General features: G+C 40.7%; 1 protein-coding gene across 2 annotated transcripts in view; it reads left to right on the top strand.

The window, feature by feature from the left end:
- Nucleotides 1-4,314: 4,314 nt before the first annotated feature.
- nhsa (Nance-Horan syndrome a (congenital cataracts and dental anomalies)) overlaps nucleotides 4,315-17,633 on the top strand; it is a 59,491-nt gene continuing 46,172 nt past the window's right edge. For both annotated transcript variants that reach the window (XM_086161210.1, XM_086161209.1), the window contains exon 1: nucleotides 4,315-4,697. In XM_086161210.1, the coding sequence (XP_086017336.1) occupies nucleotides 4,418-4,697 (280 nt within the window). In that variant the 5' untranslated portion in view covers nucleotides 4,315-4,417. The remainder of the gene's footprint in view (nucleotides 4,698-17,633) is intronic.

The raw sequence follows: 17,633 nt of genomic DNA, 5'->3' as shown, positions 1-17,633 counted from the left end.
TGGCTTCTCTTGTTCACAGACAATTCAAGTGCCGGCATGACCTGTAAAATACGATTTTTTTTACATCCTTGAAAATGCGTATTTCACAAGAAGAAAAATATCCAACTGTTTGTGGATGTAAAACGAAGTTAAGCCACTCCCAAAATAACTGAAAATGAGTGCGCTTCAGACTCACAAAGACAGAAACGAGGTGTCAGACAACAACAAGGAACTCCTTAATTCTCATCCATAACACTATTTGTCACAGTCCAACATGTCACTACCTGCTACCACCTCAACTCACGATGCCTCCTTCTGTGTTGCAGGTTATATTTGTGTTGTAGGCATACATCAATGGACCATCAAGCTTAACAGGGAGCCTCTCATGCGGAACTATAAATACCGGTTAAAAGTGTTGGGTTTGCAGTTCAAGATGACAGCTGCACGAGCTAGGGAAACTTTACCTGCCAACCACTTGTTATCTAAGTATAAGACCATTCAATATAATAGTCATCTTGCATATGCAAAGTCAGCAACTTGCCTATTTTTACCCGGAGTATAACGTTTTTTATGAAGAGGCTAGTTGGGGACAGACTCTGCTGCTCTGTTTGACTAAACAAACAAAATGGACAACTGCTTGTTTGGGTAAAGCAGCAAGTGATCACTTGAATATTTTTATGCAAGGACAAGCAGAACAGCTTTCGACACGGATAATCTGTAAACATGGAAGGGCTTCTCGATAATTTACATCACCCCCGTGGACCAGAGTTTAAAGCTGACTCTTCTCACAACAAAGATTACCAGCTTTTGTGTGTTCAAGTTATCCCTTTGTTGCAACACCATTACTCAAAGATGACGACATACCCTGCGTCTCTCGTCTCCCCTTTGTCCCACACCAGGCTTTGCAAAGGTTGCACTTTGGTGTGGACATTAATTCAGCCACAGGAAGGGCTTTAGCCTGTCACCTCTGCTGAATCTGGTCCCGTCCGCTGGGATTTAGCTAAACACTCATTCAGCAAATGTGAATGAAGCTCTGCCTAAGTTGTCAGGTCTGTGTGTTCAGAGGTGAAAGCAACGGTTAACCTAGACACGGATACTGCAAAGCAAAAGGGGAATCTTAATCTTTAATAATGAACAAATCAAATATTTCAGTTTTTTTGTGGTTACACGTGTAAAATACAGGCAGGCGATCAAAATGGACATGTGGCAATGCCTTCTTAACTTTAGGGTTTGGTTACATTTAACAACGTATTCTATTGGTCTCTAGGGTCTCTAAAAGCAAAATGGGAGCATTCAGTTACCAAACTCCTCTTCTTTGGTACTATCTTCCAGTTTCGACACGGGGGTCGGGCACCCTCTTTTTGTGTAAAAGTATTAACTTTCTTTTTGAGAAAGATTATAATTGGGGGCTAGGCCAGCCCCCAATTATAATCGTATGCTATATGGATATGCTGCATTCCTCGCATTGGGTCCATTCTCCCTATCCTGTGTGCAGTCGTGTCCCTTCATCAGTGTATGGTGGTAATCTCAGATCTCCTCTTGAGTGCTGGGGCTCTCTCATCTCACAGGTTCCCAGGGGCATGGCTTGACGTACTGCAGCAGCCTTGCCTGGCATTCACTATCATTCTTTCTGTTATGAATACTAAAGCTATTAATGTATCATTCAGTTACTACCATGTAGCTGTCAGTGCTACTGTTATTATTAGTAAAAGAACATTTGTGCCTGCCCACCCACCCTCATCCCCTTTTTCTATCCAGATCACGCTCTTGCTCTCTATCTCTGTCCTTCTCTCTCGCTTCAACTCTTTCTACCCCATCAGGTCAAGACAGAAGGCTGTCCACAATGAGCTCAGTAAAATGCAGGTTTTCCTCACCTCTGTCGCCAAGTGCTTGCTCATAGGGGAATGTTGGGTTTCTGTGAATCATTTGAAAGAGTTTGGTCCTGAACTGCTCGACGGGAAAAGTAACATGAGACAACTGTGTTGTGATTTGGTGGGATGTAAATAAAATGACTGACTTGACTTGATTTATTGTTACTCTTGTACTATCAAAATGCTTCCTTTGTAAGGCCCTCATACAAATCTGTTATATAACAGACAGAAGTCATGTTGTGACCTCTGTAATATCATTTTAACATTTGTCACACCACTAGATTCTCACTTCCAGATTAAGGGTCCCGTACAAACTACTTCAGCGGGAAATTCCATTGTGCAGTTGATGGGCTCAAAAGGCTAAAATGTGTTTTCAGTGTGAAGGACACAGAATGAAGCAGCAACAGTTATGCATATGTTCGTGATGCCTGATCAGGATGAAGCTCTAAGCACTGACTGTGTGCTTGATGGATGGTAGCCAAGCACCATATTGTTCTAATAATCCATTCATTATGTTTCAACATTTGGTCATTAATTTTTTTTGTTCTGTGCAAACTTTAGAAACTACATTATTACTGGAAATTGAGTTGAAACCTAATGATTGTTTTCTTTTCATGCTTGGAGCCAGAGGGAGACTTGAAGGTGGTCTTTTTTTACAGCCCTTTCTTTAGCCATCCATTTCCATCCAAAATCCTAACCTTGCTTTTATGAGCATCATTGTAAATCTCTCCTGTCTGTGGTGCTTAATCTGTCACTGGGATGACATCAAATTATGGAATTTTCTATTTAAGTATTAATTCCCAACTGTCTGAATTTTCATTTATGTTTTTCCTATTTAGGCTACCACCTGGCACTCACACGAAGGAATTTCTACACAAAGGAAAACTTTCCTTACTGCATATGACAATAAACACTTTGAATCCTTGAATCCTATTTTAAATTTAATAAACATGCATCATGTCTGTATAGCTCACATTGAATTCTTAAACAGGGATACTTTAAGCTTAGGCTAAAGTGTTGAGATTCAAGCTGTATTGACCAAAGTACAGACAACATACACACACACACACACACATTTATAAATATATGTGTGTGTGTGTGTGTGTGTGTGTGTGTGTGTGTGTATGTGTATGCATATACACACACACACACACACACACACACACACACACATAGACACACATATATATATATATATATATATATGTATGTATATAGTAGAGAAGTAACACTGTTAACACTGTTAACCATAACCCTGTCGTTCATATTTATATGCATGTATACACACACACACTAACACAAACAAACACAAACACAAACACACACACACACTAACACACACACAGATATATGTGTGTATATATATATATATGTTTTGTGTGTGTATATATACAGTTCCCTGCCACTATCAAATCTATCAGTCATTGTTTGCAATTGGAAATTGTCTTTGACTAAGTTTTTTTTTTTTGCAATTGAAAATAGGGCAATGTACAGTATTTCCCAGTATATTCAGAATGCATGACACATTTAAAAAGTTGGAAAGGGTCTAGATTGCAGGCAGGCCAGTCCGGTACTACCATTATTGGACTACACTGTTATGACATGCAGAATGTGCCATTTATATTGAGGCTCCACCTCATGAGTCAAAAGGCAAAATTGATGAGGTCATTTGTAACCCCCAACACAATGAGATTCTTTTTGACTGTATGAATCCTTTTCTATAATTATGCACTAGAGAGGATAATATATAAAATTCTACCAGGTGTATGTTGATTCAATTTGTTCAAACACTTAAAACTTCCTCCTTGCTTGTGAATGAATATTGCTTCTTTTCTGCTGCAGCACAACACAATACCTGTTACCACTTCACCTGTTTGATATCCGGCTTTTTTTAAATGTATCTTCTTTACCGTCTTGTGTGTTCTCCTTTCCTTTTTCCCCAACATTTGCAAGAAAATTTGCAAGAATTGATTAAGTGAAAAAGGTGAAAGGTTGGATATCATCTTGGTGTTGTCTAAATTTGAAATAATTGTCAAGATGAACAAGCATCGGGATAGATAGATAGATAGATAGATAGATAGATAGATAGATAGATAGATAGATAGATAGATAGATAGATAGATAGATAGATAGATAGATAGATAGATAGATGGATGGATGGATGGATGGATGGATGGATGGATGGATGGATAGATAGATAGATAGATAGATAGATAGATAGATAGATAGATAGATAGATAGATAGATAGATAGATAGATAGATAGATCCCGTTAGGTTGCCTTGAGACTCCGGTTTCCCATTTAGTGCCCGATCCGCTCCGGTCTTTCCGTCCGCCCCGCCTTTTAAAAAAATCCCCTCTTACTGTGGAGCGCTGAAGCTCAGCCGCGGCATCGAGGCTGCAGATGAGCGGGCGCCACTGCGCGGAGCACAGCAGTCCTCTGGGAAGAACGGGAGGATGGGGGGCATCAGGAGCTGAAGTCACACTCTCCGGAGTTGGGGGAGGAAATATACTTTCTACTCACTCTTGGCTCACTTTTGCTGGATTTACACGCTGGTCCGCAGCAACATGCCATTTGCTAAAAGAATCGTGGAACCCCAGTTACTGTGCAGATATCAAATCCCAAATGACGAGGGGCTACTTTTCGGGGATCTGGTGTCCATCAGCAATGTGGCTCTATCCCGGACCTTGCGCCAGCTGTCGGACCTGGCCAGACACGCCTGCTCCGTGTTCCAGGAGCTGGAGAGCGACCTGACATCCACGGGACTGCGGATCAGGGGGCTCCAGGGAAAGGTCAGCCGGCTGGAGGAGACCTGCTCCGAGCTGGACCCCAAGCAGGAGGCAGTGCGTAAGTACGCCGCCTTCCCCGCCTCTCCTCCCCGCTTCTCGGTCCGGTGTTGCTCCACGAGGAGACGTTGGAAAGTTAGCTTTGTGACGTAGCAAAAAAAAACCAAAAAAAAAAAACCAACTAGTTTGAAAACTCCCGAAAGTCCCCGCTGACGCACTGTTATCCAAACCCCAAAAACGGGTTCTCTTCATACTTCACTTTCGAGAATAGAAGGCTTATGACATTTTTACAACTCTTATCACAACTCTTACCACGCCGAAAGGTGTGTGACAGCCCTGCCTCCTCTCTAGTAACCCCATGCCTGGATGCTAAAGGGAATTTCATTAATATCCTGGCGGGAAACAGGCCCTCCCACCCCCGTACGGTAAACCGCCCACCCCACTTTCTTGGACTTTATTCAACAATGCTATAGATACTAATGATGGGAGTTAAACTGTGTGTTTGTGTGTGTGTGTGTGTGTGTGTGTGTTTGTGTGTGTGTCGGGGCAGCTGAACATGATGCTCTGCTGTCCTCAGAGGTTGTTCTGCTTCATGTGTTGACCTTTGCCTGGCTGCTAGTAAGAATTCACTACCCTGATAACACAGCATGTGGCCATCGCCTGGGTCTTTTAACCCCCTGAGTGATGGGGGGGGAGTAGGGATCTGGTGTTGTGTGTGTGTGTTTGTGTGTGTGTGTGTGTGTGTGTGGAGAGAGTGGGGGGCAGGTTTGTATTTGAGTTTAGAATGTATGTTTATGTATAAGGCCACTCTCCAGGAAGCACTTTAGCAACTTCTGCACCCTTGAGCCCCCTAATTGTCCTGCCCGGAACTGTTCCCCCACGTTGGACATACTCCTGCTGGATTTTCCCCACTTTAGTTTAGGTTGAGCAAGTCCTCACATGCACCTCAGACCCTGCTTCTTGTGGCCATCGAATGGGTTAGTTTGCCTTAAGGTACTGATCTTTTTTTCATGGAACGGCCGCCATATTCAAAACACAATCTCCCCATCTTTTAACCCTTTCAAACACTGAAGATTTCTTCTTGTGGTTGCAACCACCTAAAGACCTTGACATGTGTAACTTGTTTTGATATGTTCGTTTTGGGTGATCATAAATATTTTACATAGAGACTGCACAAGTCAAACCCAAACAGATTGGCGGGTTTATCCTTCAAATAGATTAAGTCTGATCTAGATGACCTGTCACATCCTTTTTGCAAGAAGGTTTTGAGAAAACCTTTTTTTTCCTTTTTGTCTTCTGCCATCTTGTGAAACCTATTTTTTTCTAATAAATCTATCTGGGAAGGTGCTTCATTCCAAATCATCAAGTCTTTCATTAAATAAAAAAAATCTATACCTACAGTTGACTCATTTTGTATTTCTTTTAGAGCTCCCAAGGGAATACAACCATGTCAAGCGTTTTAATTGTCCTGGTCATCTCACTGCTCTGGTTTCCATGCGTATGTTTGGATGAAATGGTGAAATTCTTTTGTGCAATGTGTTCTTGTATGGAAAGCCTTGAGTGTTGAGTAACCAGATAACCTCTTTTGCCTGCAAAAGCCTAATTACTCTTAATTGTTCCTTTTATATTAATGGTGTCAGGGACATCCTCAAACAACAGGGCGATCTCTCATCTGAATGACAATTAGTGTAAATGGAGCAGCTCCGGGCCATTTGGACAGGGGTGGCCTTTTATGATGTAACCGTGACTTGTACATAGGACCACTGCTTAGTGTTCTAGATATTTTTGACGACATTGTATTATGAGGGATAAGATATCTACTCTTTGGTCCAAGTCACCAATGCGGTCCCATAGTTCACCACCCTTTTCTGATGTGTGTGTGTGTGTGTGGGGGGGGGGGGGGGGGGGGGTCTTCGATGCTGTCAGACAACCACCATTGTGGCATGTCTGGCTCTTTTTGTTTTTCTGCCTTTGTGTTTGTACACTGGTATTTTTGAAAATTTGGTTGTAAAGGTGATGCTGTAAGTTGTTTTACTATATATTTAATGCGTAATACCACTTCCTTTGGTCTCACATCAAGCCTTTATCAAGAAAGGGCAGCATTTAGTAGCTTTCTCAGATTCTTATATAGAGACTTAAGGGAACCCTCAGCTGTATATGTATTATTGATATGGCTATTTTTACAGAGGACATGTAAACAACACCAGCCATGCTTTACAGTGTTTGTGTCTTTTTGCTGATGTATTAACACACATCTATACTAAAACACACTCATTGTACCACATGCCCTCAGACTTACGCACACACTTTTCCATGTACACCCAAACAAGCTGCCTGTCTTGCATCCCTCAACCAACTGTTTGGACAGCTCTCTCGAGACACCCCATCAATGTCAGTGTTGGACTACCATCAGAGCTTGAAGCCAGTCTGGGCTACAGTTCAGCCGCATGATATAGAACTCCGCTTGGTTTTAGGTTACACTGTCTGGATGTGGAAGGGGAGATGTAATACTTGCGTCTGCAAGTCACCTTTTGACTTTCCAGATCCAAGTGCGTGTGGCACGTTCCTTGCACAAACTGTCTGTCACAGATACCAAACAGAGGATAGATTAAAACTAAACAGGCATATGAACACATTTGATCACGGTGCAGGAATACTGGATTACATTCCTGGCACAGTGGCACACTTATCTTGATCGCCACGAGTACAAGATAATCCACAGAGTATCCACACTGTGAGAGTATTACCTAATATCCTAACAGTTGTTCTAAAATGAAATTTGTTGCACATGGTAAATACTGGTAGATTGATGTTAACACCAGCACACATAATAATTTGTTGCTAATAAAATGAAACAAAAACATCGAAATAATTTGCGTTTCATTATGAGTTACACTTGTGAGGTGCATGATGTAATAATAATGTAATATTTCTGCATTAATACAGCTTTTGATATATTCCTTCTTCCTGTATTGTAGTTTGTTGTATTTTATGCAGACCTGGCTGATTTTGGATTAACAGCTTAAAAAGTTCAGTTTCAGAGTTGATGGTTGGTTACCCTTGCGCTAAAAAAAAAAAAAAAATCCAGGCTTGATAATTTCGATAAAGCACAAACACTTTGTAAGCTTCTCCGTTCTGCTGTGCTAAAATCTGGAAACAGAATTTGCATTGGTATGAAATATGTATTGTACCACACTATATTAAAAAATAATTGTGTCCAATTAAATCCTAGAATCACGATGTGCATCATATGTGGAGGATGTTGCAAAGATCAGCATCATCCTTCGTGACCAAATTCAGAAAAAGCACTTTGCCTCAAATTGTACGTTACGTCATATTTCACAAAACACCTGAAGTTACACTTCATCTTAAAGGGACTGTCTTCCACTTGCATCTCCTGGCGTGAGTGCTCTGCATTCATCTTCACTTCACTTCACACCAGAGCCAATCCTCAAACATAGCCAATGTTGTTCGTGCAGCTCTCCGAGCCTCTGTGGCCTGAAATTAAAGTTTCTGTGGACCGTGCTTGCTCTTCATCTGAGCAGCTATAAACTCTACCAGAGTGGATTTGACTAGGAAACTACATTAGTCAGCTGACAGCCCTTTCCCTCTGCATTTCATTGACCCAGTCAGGCTATTACTGAGATTTTGATTTGCTAAGTGAGGCAGCAGCACGAGTCAGTGCACACTCCTTTTCAAATCAATATCAGTCATTCTTACAATACAGTATAGGATCTCTGATAATGGAGAAAGGCAAATGTTTGGTCTGTTGAGTGCACTTTACTATACAGGGATAAATATAGGGCCAAAATAACACAAAGAAAGGTTACCAAATCCCACCCGAGATCACAGTTTATTACATTTAACAACGCTTGCTTCTTTTTTGTCTTTCATTATCAGAACCGTAGGCATATTTCTGCAGGTCCAGACAACTTGCCATTGATATAGTAGCCCTGCTAATTATAGAGAAGATTTCAAAGACTTGCTGCTCACTCATTCCTGCACCAACCCCCTCTTTTCTCAGACAGACATGGAAAAGGCCTAGACAGCCTTGATGCAGCAGCTTGTTTTTATTCTACTGTTGTATAGCTGATACCATGTATTCCATCTGTGCAGGTTTATTTTTACTTGGTCTGGAATGATCTCCAGTGCTATGACTGTGCAGTTTCGGGACCAAAGATTGAGGACACTTTCTACTTTGTTTAATATTATTGTTGTAGTATCATTGCCTAGTCAGTGATTGTTAGCAGATTTTTTTGTTTTCAAACCGGAGGCATTTGGTGTTGAGTGAAGATGCGTGGTCTTAACACCTTGTTGAAGTGAAGGTTTCCCCTTTACTGCATTAAGTTATGTGTGTGCGCCTCATTACCTTGGCCCTCTGCACATTGTCTGACCTGTGCTTCAAGTGTTTTTTGCTTAACTGTTCTGTCAAGTCAAGCATTCCGAAAAGCCAGTGACCAGGAAACCACAGTTGTTGCTTGCACTTAGGGGAGCTGGCCCCCTACACATTCTCCCTAAATTGGTCTGGAAGGTTGTGTGATTAGAGATGATGGAGCACAAGCGGGTGTAGGGTTTGTGTTGTTTGTTTATGATAGGAGGCGTTTAGTTAAAAATCAAGGTTGGCCTTTTTCATTGCTATGCTGGAGTGAAATGTGTGAGTGATTACAATTTACATTCCTGCGGTGGGACCCTCCAGAGGAGCAAGTGCTTCTCAGTCCGGGCATTTGCACTCGCACCCTAAAATCCTTCGGCTCCGCTGTATGTTTTCAGGTGGGGAAGCTTACGTTTGTGTTTAAAACCTGGCCAGAAGAAAGTATTAACATGAGAAACCCCTGTTTTTTCAGACATCATTTTAAGCCCTAGTTTGTTATTGGCCAGAGGGGCACTCTAGCTTCTTCTGAAATTCAGGGTAATGACAAGCTTTATCCTGTTTTTCCTGAAGTAGTGGCGGTGGTGGTCGGGAGGGAGGGTGGGGAGTCATCTATCCCTGACCTCAAAAGCCTGCTGACCTCCCCACCCCTTCAACACACCCCTTTAAAACACAAAAGAACAAACACAGCCACCTCCATCTTGCAATATCACTTCAGAGTCTTAAGACTTGACCATCCAATTAGAGTAGATTTAGGGTTTGACATGATATTGAATAGCCACAGGTCAGCAGACCGACAAAACCCAGTTCAAGAATACACAATTAAACTGTCAGATTCAACTTGATGACTTAAACAAGGCTCCCTATCGCTGACTGACAAAGAACCGGACACTTGCATGGTTACTTTTGATGTTTGGCCTAGATTTCCCGCCATTCTTATATCTCAGACCGCTTTAAAAATGTTGAATTACACTGAGCCATTTCTATTGGTCCTTTTTATGTATTCTCAGGTTGATGCTGCATTGATTATTTGACACACCATGCCTAGTCTAATTGTTAACATCTCTAACTTCAATGTTTATAATTACATGAAAACTAACAATTGATGTGGCCTAACCCTTATTTATTCAGCTTCAGTCCTGGCGCCTTAATCGGTCTGGAGTTGGCATTGTTAAAACGTCAGCGTACCCTAAAGATCAAATAAATACATGGTCCGCTTCAAGTTAAACTAAAGTTACAGTAGCATGCACTTTATAACATCTCCCCACATTCTTTTCCGTAGCAACCTGGAGAAATATTGACAGCTCAGAGGCAATAAAACTATTGTGGACTGGTCTTTGTCTTGCAGCCGCTAGCCAGAAGCATTTCAGGCCACCTGCATGGGTTTGTTCTTCTCACAGAGACCATCTTTAAAAGATATGATCTCCCACCCAGCTTTTGTGCTCCTTCACAGTTCCTCCCCCCAGGCCACCAGCATCACAAAAAAACAACTTAAATATTACACAACTGGGTTATTCTCTCCAAAAACATTTGGTATATCTTAAGATTATTTTATTTCCTACTCCAGGAAGTGAAGATAAGTTGTTATGTTAAAATGTTTTGAACTCATAACTCGTTGCACCCTTGTTTCTTTCTTCACATAAATGGCAGCATTTTATCAGCATAGAGAGATAGGAAGTGGGAGATAAAGGAATTCAGACTGTGATAGTGAGTCAGTGGATGTGTATTATTCATTAAATCCCATGCTATTTGAAAGTGATGTTGAAATGAACAAGAAATTTTGTGACATGTGCCAAAATACTTTATCAATGCACAGACTGATTTATGACCGAACTGACGTTTTAACAGGAAGGAAACATGGGAAGTTATAGCCTTTTCCATGCAGGTGTTCAGACTTTGATTTAACAAGAATGTGAACTGCCTTCACCTTGCTAGCAAACCAGCCAGGCCAAGTAAATTTAAAAAGCTTTCTCATCAATCATCCCACCATCACAATGGTGATGAGGGTAGATAAATGGTTCGCACATCAGCAAGCTGAGATGACTTCATTCACTTTAGTTTTTCTTTACATGGCCTTCATAGAACAGCCACTGTCCAAGTAATACTGTATCAGGGCCAAACATGCCTGTCAAGCTTTGGATGTCATTTTTAAAAGAGGTGAATATCATAAAATTCTCGAGTGATGTGTATTTTTTTTGAGCCTTACCAAGCCAAAAGAAGAGATTATTTTTGAGTAAGCCATTTAAGGGTGATTTTGTCATGAGCTGGGATCGTGATTGAATTTGTTTTTTGGTTGAAACGTTTGCAAATCGTTTGTTAGAATGAAAATGACCAGCGGTTCCAAATAAGACATCAGGGAAGGATGCTTTAATACCTCCTGCCCCCTGCGCAATATACTGGGATAAAATGAGGTGACAGAATTTCTGCCATTAAGTTGCCAGATTAAGTTTGTCACAGCGCTTACTGAGCAGGGATGTCTGCACAGCAGGCTTTTTTTTTTTTTTTCTAGATTGCCAACCTTTCTGCAAAAGGAGGCGATCTGGTAGATAAAGCATTGAGTTTGTTGCTGAACTTTGTCATATTTTTTTTCGTGAACTACTTTGATGAGAAAAGTATATTGACACTTTTTTTTTTTCAAAAATTTGTGGAAACTAAGCCTGCATAATGTTATAACCTCTTTTCTTAGATTCTTACAGGGGTTACCTATGTTGAGAAATGGATAGTATGTGGAAAGCGGTCTTGAATGTTATCAGCAATTCTATAATGTTTATGCTCCATTAATCCCACCTATCACACCTTGTCTCTTACAAACAAATCTCTTTGTATCTTAATTTCCAAAGCCTTTTCCCCCCAATACTCGATGTTTGAAAATAAAAGTGAGTTTGTACTCAAAGCAACAAACTAGGTTCATGATACCCACAATGAATGTTCAAGGCTTACTTTTGAGACTTTAACCTAAAATCATCAACTGAAGAAGCCCCTTGAAACGTCTTCAAGTGAAGAAATTCAGGTCCAGTTGCCACGTCAAGAAGATTTCAACAAGAAATGAAACAATTTTTCAATATTTCAAACACTCTCAACAATAGCCAGTAAGTTTATGACAACTAAAGCATCATGGGATTTTAAGCATTCTTTTTATTAATGGAATATGAAATGAAATGGCTTCTCTCATTGGGTGTTCTCTGCTCTCCTTTCATTTCAAGTCATACCTCCTCTTTACGATCTTATCAGCTGCTCCCTGCTGTGTGGGCCCTCACTTGTCTCACTGATTAGCACTTAAGTGCAAGTGCTGGGAGGCCAGAAAGTATTTCAGAAACATTGGAACTGACAAGGATGCAAATATTCTCCTCAGTAATCATTCCTTAAGTGAAAAACATCGCTTTTTACATCAACTGTGTCTGTCTTTTTTGTCTTTTATCTACCAAAGGATAACTTTTACATTTGTGCAGTATCAACCCCTTTAAATCAGTCATCCGTTGGAAGTTAGATAAGTCTACTCAGTTCATTATCTGTGCTTTGAGGTTCTGTCTTTGCTTATAAAAAAGAAGATATGTCATGCCAGATGTTCTTGGTTTTAACGCTGAAGAATGCATTAATTGCAGAAGATGGATTTACCTGAGGCCCTCACACAACCTTCACTAGACAGGTCAGTTCGAGAGAACGATTTCTCTCATTGTGCTCTGAAGCGAGTCCACTTTTGTTCCACCCTCCTTTCACCCTCCTCCTTTGGGACATTTCCTTGCCATTCAGATTCATCTTTTATTCGTACCACTAATTTCTGTGCCTGCTTGCCCCCTCAAGCATTTTGTATACTTTGTTCTTTTCTGACTGCATGCTTTCTCTAAGCTTCTGGGTCGCTCTCACTCATCTCTTGATCCCAGTTTCTTATTTTGGGATTCAGCCAGGCCTGCTCCCAGCAGACCCAATGGGCAGAAATCATGCTGCAATTGCAGCCAAAAAAAATGGATGGCCCATTCTCCATTTTGTTCTGATTCAATTGCTTTTCAAATAAATTCCTTAGAATTTTTTGTGACCACTTGCACTGATCTCATGACGCATCCTATCTCCACTGACGATTAGGTATGTGATTATGAGAGTGAGAGAACTTCCGACCCACGTTTCCAAGGAAGGGAAGATCAAGTTACGGATCGAAAGGTTGCACTCCCAGAGCTTATCTGTGAGTTTTGACTGGAAGGGAACTTCCACTGATATCTGAGCACTGAAAAGACGCTGTGAATGAAATGTTGTATTGTTCCCTGGTGCCAGCCTTTCCTTTTAAAATCACTGTCAAAGGGTGTAGATGGCTCCACCTGTACAATGTAGTAGTGTCTTTCTGTGTGGCCATCTTAAATTGTTCAAACATGCAAGCTTATAATGCTATAATGTCAATATAAATGGAGACAGCGCAAGAGAGACAAAAGCATTCCCCTGTAATAAAAGCGCATTATAAAACAAAGTCGGAGTGCCAAAGTCAAAGGGAATGTTGGCGATGCAGGTGATGTTGGTTAAGATTTTAAAATGTATCGGATAACTTACTAACCTGCTGGCAAAAAGTGCTTAATTTTTGCCTCTTGAACGACAAACTTGATCACCCGGCAATGACCGAATTACTGACAGGTGCTAAGAAATGTGGGGGAAATGCCTGGGAAGCTTTGTCCCTCAGTTATTTTGAAAATATATAATTTCTGTGCAAAACTCCAAGAATAAGGGATCATCAGTAAAAACAAAAGGCTCCAGCCCTTCCAAAGACAACACAGTTGAGTTCAAATAAGAGTCAGTGAGTTAATAAACCTCTTAAGGTCTATTACCATCAAAGGTGTGCAATTTTTTTCACTTTTGTTTTCATTTCAAACCAGAGGAAAGATTTGACAGTAGATTCCTTTGCTCATTTCATTTTTCGTCATGCCTAAGTATCAAGCACAAAGCAGTGATGATTGTTATTTTCCCAAAGCTGGATTTGGCATTGTTAAGAGCTACAGTATTCGTTTCTTCAGTTGCAGTCTGCCTGGTTTTCATTGTTTGGCCCTGGAGAATTTGGTTTCTTCAAATAGCTTATCTTGTAAGTAATTTATGGGAAATAGAGGGCCATAGACCAGTGTTACATCACAGAACTAATGGAAGGTCAGCCTTCTTTGGACCCGTTCGCATCGTTTCATCTGAAGAGTGAAGACCCGCCCTCCGGCTGGACTTGGTGTACTGGTTAAACTACCTAAGGTGCTGCTGTTGTGTTACCAACTGCTGGCTGCCAGCCTGGTGGCCATAATTCAGCAGGAGGTGTCTGTCATTAAATACACCCACTCTCAGTTCTCCTAAAGGCTCACAAGAATACTGCTAAACTGTAGCCAGACTTCATAGCGTTGGTTTGTGTGTAACCTTTCCCAAGTAGATTGTGGGAAGCTGAGACATTTCATGACATGAGTTTTCTTTCCTCTTTGCTCTAATGGTAGTGCAAGGCGAGACATCCTTAAATAATTCCATCCAGCATAAGGCTTGTCTTTTTAGACGAGCTACAATTTTATATATTTTGTAGTAAGAAGTATGAGAGGCATATACTGTGTGCTCACCAAAGACATAGCTTCAATTTTGACAAACATAATTCTACGTTTCTAAGAAGGGTGGGGTCTAATATTAACGCTAGGATGCAGAGGCCGAGAAAAAAGGACATTATTGTTATTATTCTTATCTATGGTTAATCGGTAGCGTACAAACCTTTTCTATGTAAGCATTCAGCAAATACATCGTAAAATGTAACATATTTTGTCAAAAGCATTTCAACCTTCAGGTGTTGATTGACCAGTATTTTGTGTAGTCGCCAGTATAAGTTTAGTCTTGTCGTCTGCTTTGAGGTCAAAGCGCGACGAGATCAGACACCACACCCCAGATTTCCAAGCAACTGTTTAATGGGTCCAAAATGAAATGGGATGCAGAAAAGAGAAACAAACTGAGAAACACATTTGACTGAGACCAGACATGAAAGTATTTGTGCAAATGAAATGGAAAGCTCAGCCTGAATGACTGCTATGCTCTGGCGCGATGGCCTACCCTTGCAGATTTCTTTGTGGAGGCGAGCTGCGTGCCAGCTGGCCGGCCGCTGGGAAGTTTTGTGTGAGTCATTACCTCTCCTTTTAGGGACACAAAGCCTAGACTCACTCACCCATCAGATGTAGCAGCCTCCTTTCTTTTGGTCTTCACTCTAACATCAGGTCAAGGTCAGGGATACCACGCTGAGACATCACACAGCAAATTCATCATCCTGTGGTCAATCAGTTATAGAGATTTCAGTCATGGGACCTGTTTGAAAAGGCCTCCAGTTGGAAGTCCTCACTCTTGTCATTTCTTCTCTGGATAGTTACCTTGGTAGCAGTTAGTCTTGATAAAAAAATGTCTCAGTGGGGTCCATTTGGCACAACACACCGATGGTCGTTAATTTGAATTCTTTCTCTACATGTGTCCCAAAAGCGTGTCCATGTCTTGCTTTCTGTTTTATTGCCCCACTGCTTGTTCACTCCCAGAATAAAATGCCATGGTGGCACCAGCTTGTCACAGAAATGCCTCATTTATCACCCTGATGACCTCCACTGATTGCTGTCATAAAAGCATAGCTTCTATTGTTTAGCCTATCAGCCTTTATGTTCATTTGAACACAGTGGCCTAAGAAAGGGTAGCTGTAAAAAGTGTGTGTGTGTGTGTGTGTGTGTGTGTGTGTGTGTGTGTGTGTGTGTGTGTGTGTGTGTGTGTGTGTGTGTGTTTCTCCAGGGAATCCATAAAGTTGTATCAAAGAAGACTTGTTCCTGACAGATGAGAATAACACACAGTAATCAAAAGCATATGTAGTTATGTTTTTGGAGGTCCATGTCACAGTCATAGTTGAAGTGAATGTGAAGATACGGTGTGAAAAAAAGCTGCCGCGGTCCAGCTGCGTACTAAGATAGATTATGCTGACTTATCAAAAGAAATTACAATTTCTCAGCATGTCTCTAGTGTTGCTCCAAAGATATCGGGGTGTAAGGATTTTTCATTTTGTTCAGTCAGATCATATCATGATAACTATCTAAATGTGGGATCCTAATAGACACTGGTACAGCCATCTGTGACTCCGCAGATGGCCCTGCTGGTTAAAGTGGGCCATTGGAGGACCCTGTCTCTTACCCAGGACAGGACAATTGCAGATTATGGATGTCTGATCTCTTGGTTTAAACACAGTCTGAGGATGGCAGGACACAGGGAGGGGCATTCTGATCTGATCTTTGAATCCACATTGTTGTTTTATCCGTGTTACTCAATCTTAAGGCACATGCCCTGCCAGGATTGTCGCTAAGTCATTTCCCTTGTTAATTGTGATTGAAAAAAAAGCACAATGCATCAGTTATTGAATGCAAAGTTATCTATAATGCGATGTTGAAGAGTTGTCTCTCAAGTGCAGTTTCTGCTGACTCCTTTTCTATCTTTGACACAAATATCCCGAAATGGGCTGAGAATGTTCTGGCCTTTATATTCTTACTTTTGATTTTATATGAAGCACAATTCTTTTCAGAATAGTGCACAGGCTCTCACTAATTTGATACTCCACATGGTAATCTGGATTGTGGCGGATGTTGGTTGACTTCAAGAGGAGAACCTGTGGACTCTGTCTGTTGGTTTGCCCAAATTAAAGGTTAGATTCAGATAAGATAGTGAATTAAGCACTGTGCTACTGGAGAAGGAAGGAAGAAAATACAATGTATTCAGTGTTACGATATGTTAATTTACTAAAAAATGTTTCCACATGTCCTGGAAAGTCTGAAGAATGTTAGAACCAGACATGAAAAAACATGGTAAAAAGCCTAGGACATAAATGTCAAGGAACTAAGTGTAAATACTCTATTTTCCCAGTGAAGATCCCTAACATTGCTATCTGAATAGGCTAAGTTATGTATCACTTTGCAAATGCTGAACAAAAACAAATTGAAGCTCCATTTTTAAGAGTAATGTTTTTCTTTTCTATATTCATTTTACCTCTGTCATAAAGAAAAACAGATCAATCAATGCAATCATTAAAAACAAAAGCAACTGTTTTGCTCCAGCTTTAACAAAAGCTAATCCATTTTCAGCACTTCCATACAAGGAATGTATGTTTTTTCATGACCTCCAGGCAGATTGTTGATGCAAATACTCTGAAAAAGTCCTGGAAAATTATCTCTGGAAAAGATTGGGAACCTTGACCAACCAGGCATAAAGGTTCTCAGTCACATATTCCCACCAAAGAAATATAACCTATTCCTTTCTGCATTGGCTGTTTTCACCGTGACTATAGGTATTCATTGCACACATACCTCAATTCATTTTCTGGATTTTTTTTTTTTTTTCAAAAATTTGTTCAGGACATGCTGTGTGTGCATGTGCACAGCATGTCTATCTGTTGCATCTCCTGTTCTTATTTCTAGGTAGGAATAAAAAGCTCAGATACTTAACTGCTGATCCTAGGGGGATGTAATGGCATTATACAGGAACACGCTAAAAGTATCAGACTGTTTGCTGGCTTATTTAATGTGTACAGCTAAACCGCAGGGCTTCATTTTATATCAATTGTGTTGGCGCCTAATACTAATATACTATCAATCTAGATGGACCATTTACAATTAAGTTGTA

This window comes from Fistularia commersonii, chromosome 16 (assembly GCF_037954325.1).
Source record: "Fistularia commersonii isolate RoL2024-O1a breed Wild chromosome 16, RoL_Fcom_v1.0, whole genome shotgun sequence".
NCBI classification, from domain to species: Eukaryota; Metazoa; Chordata; class Actinopteri; order Syngnathiformes; family Fistulariidae; genus Fistularia; species Fistularia commersonii.
Note: the sequence above shows the minus strand (reverse complement) of the source record. Positions and strands in the feature narration are given on the sequence as shown.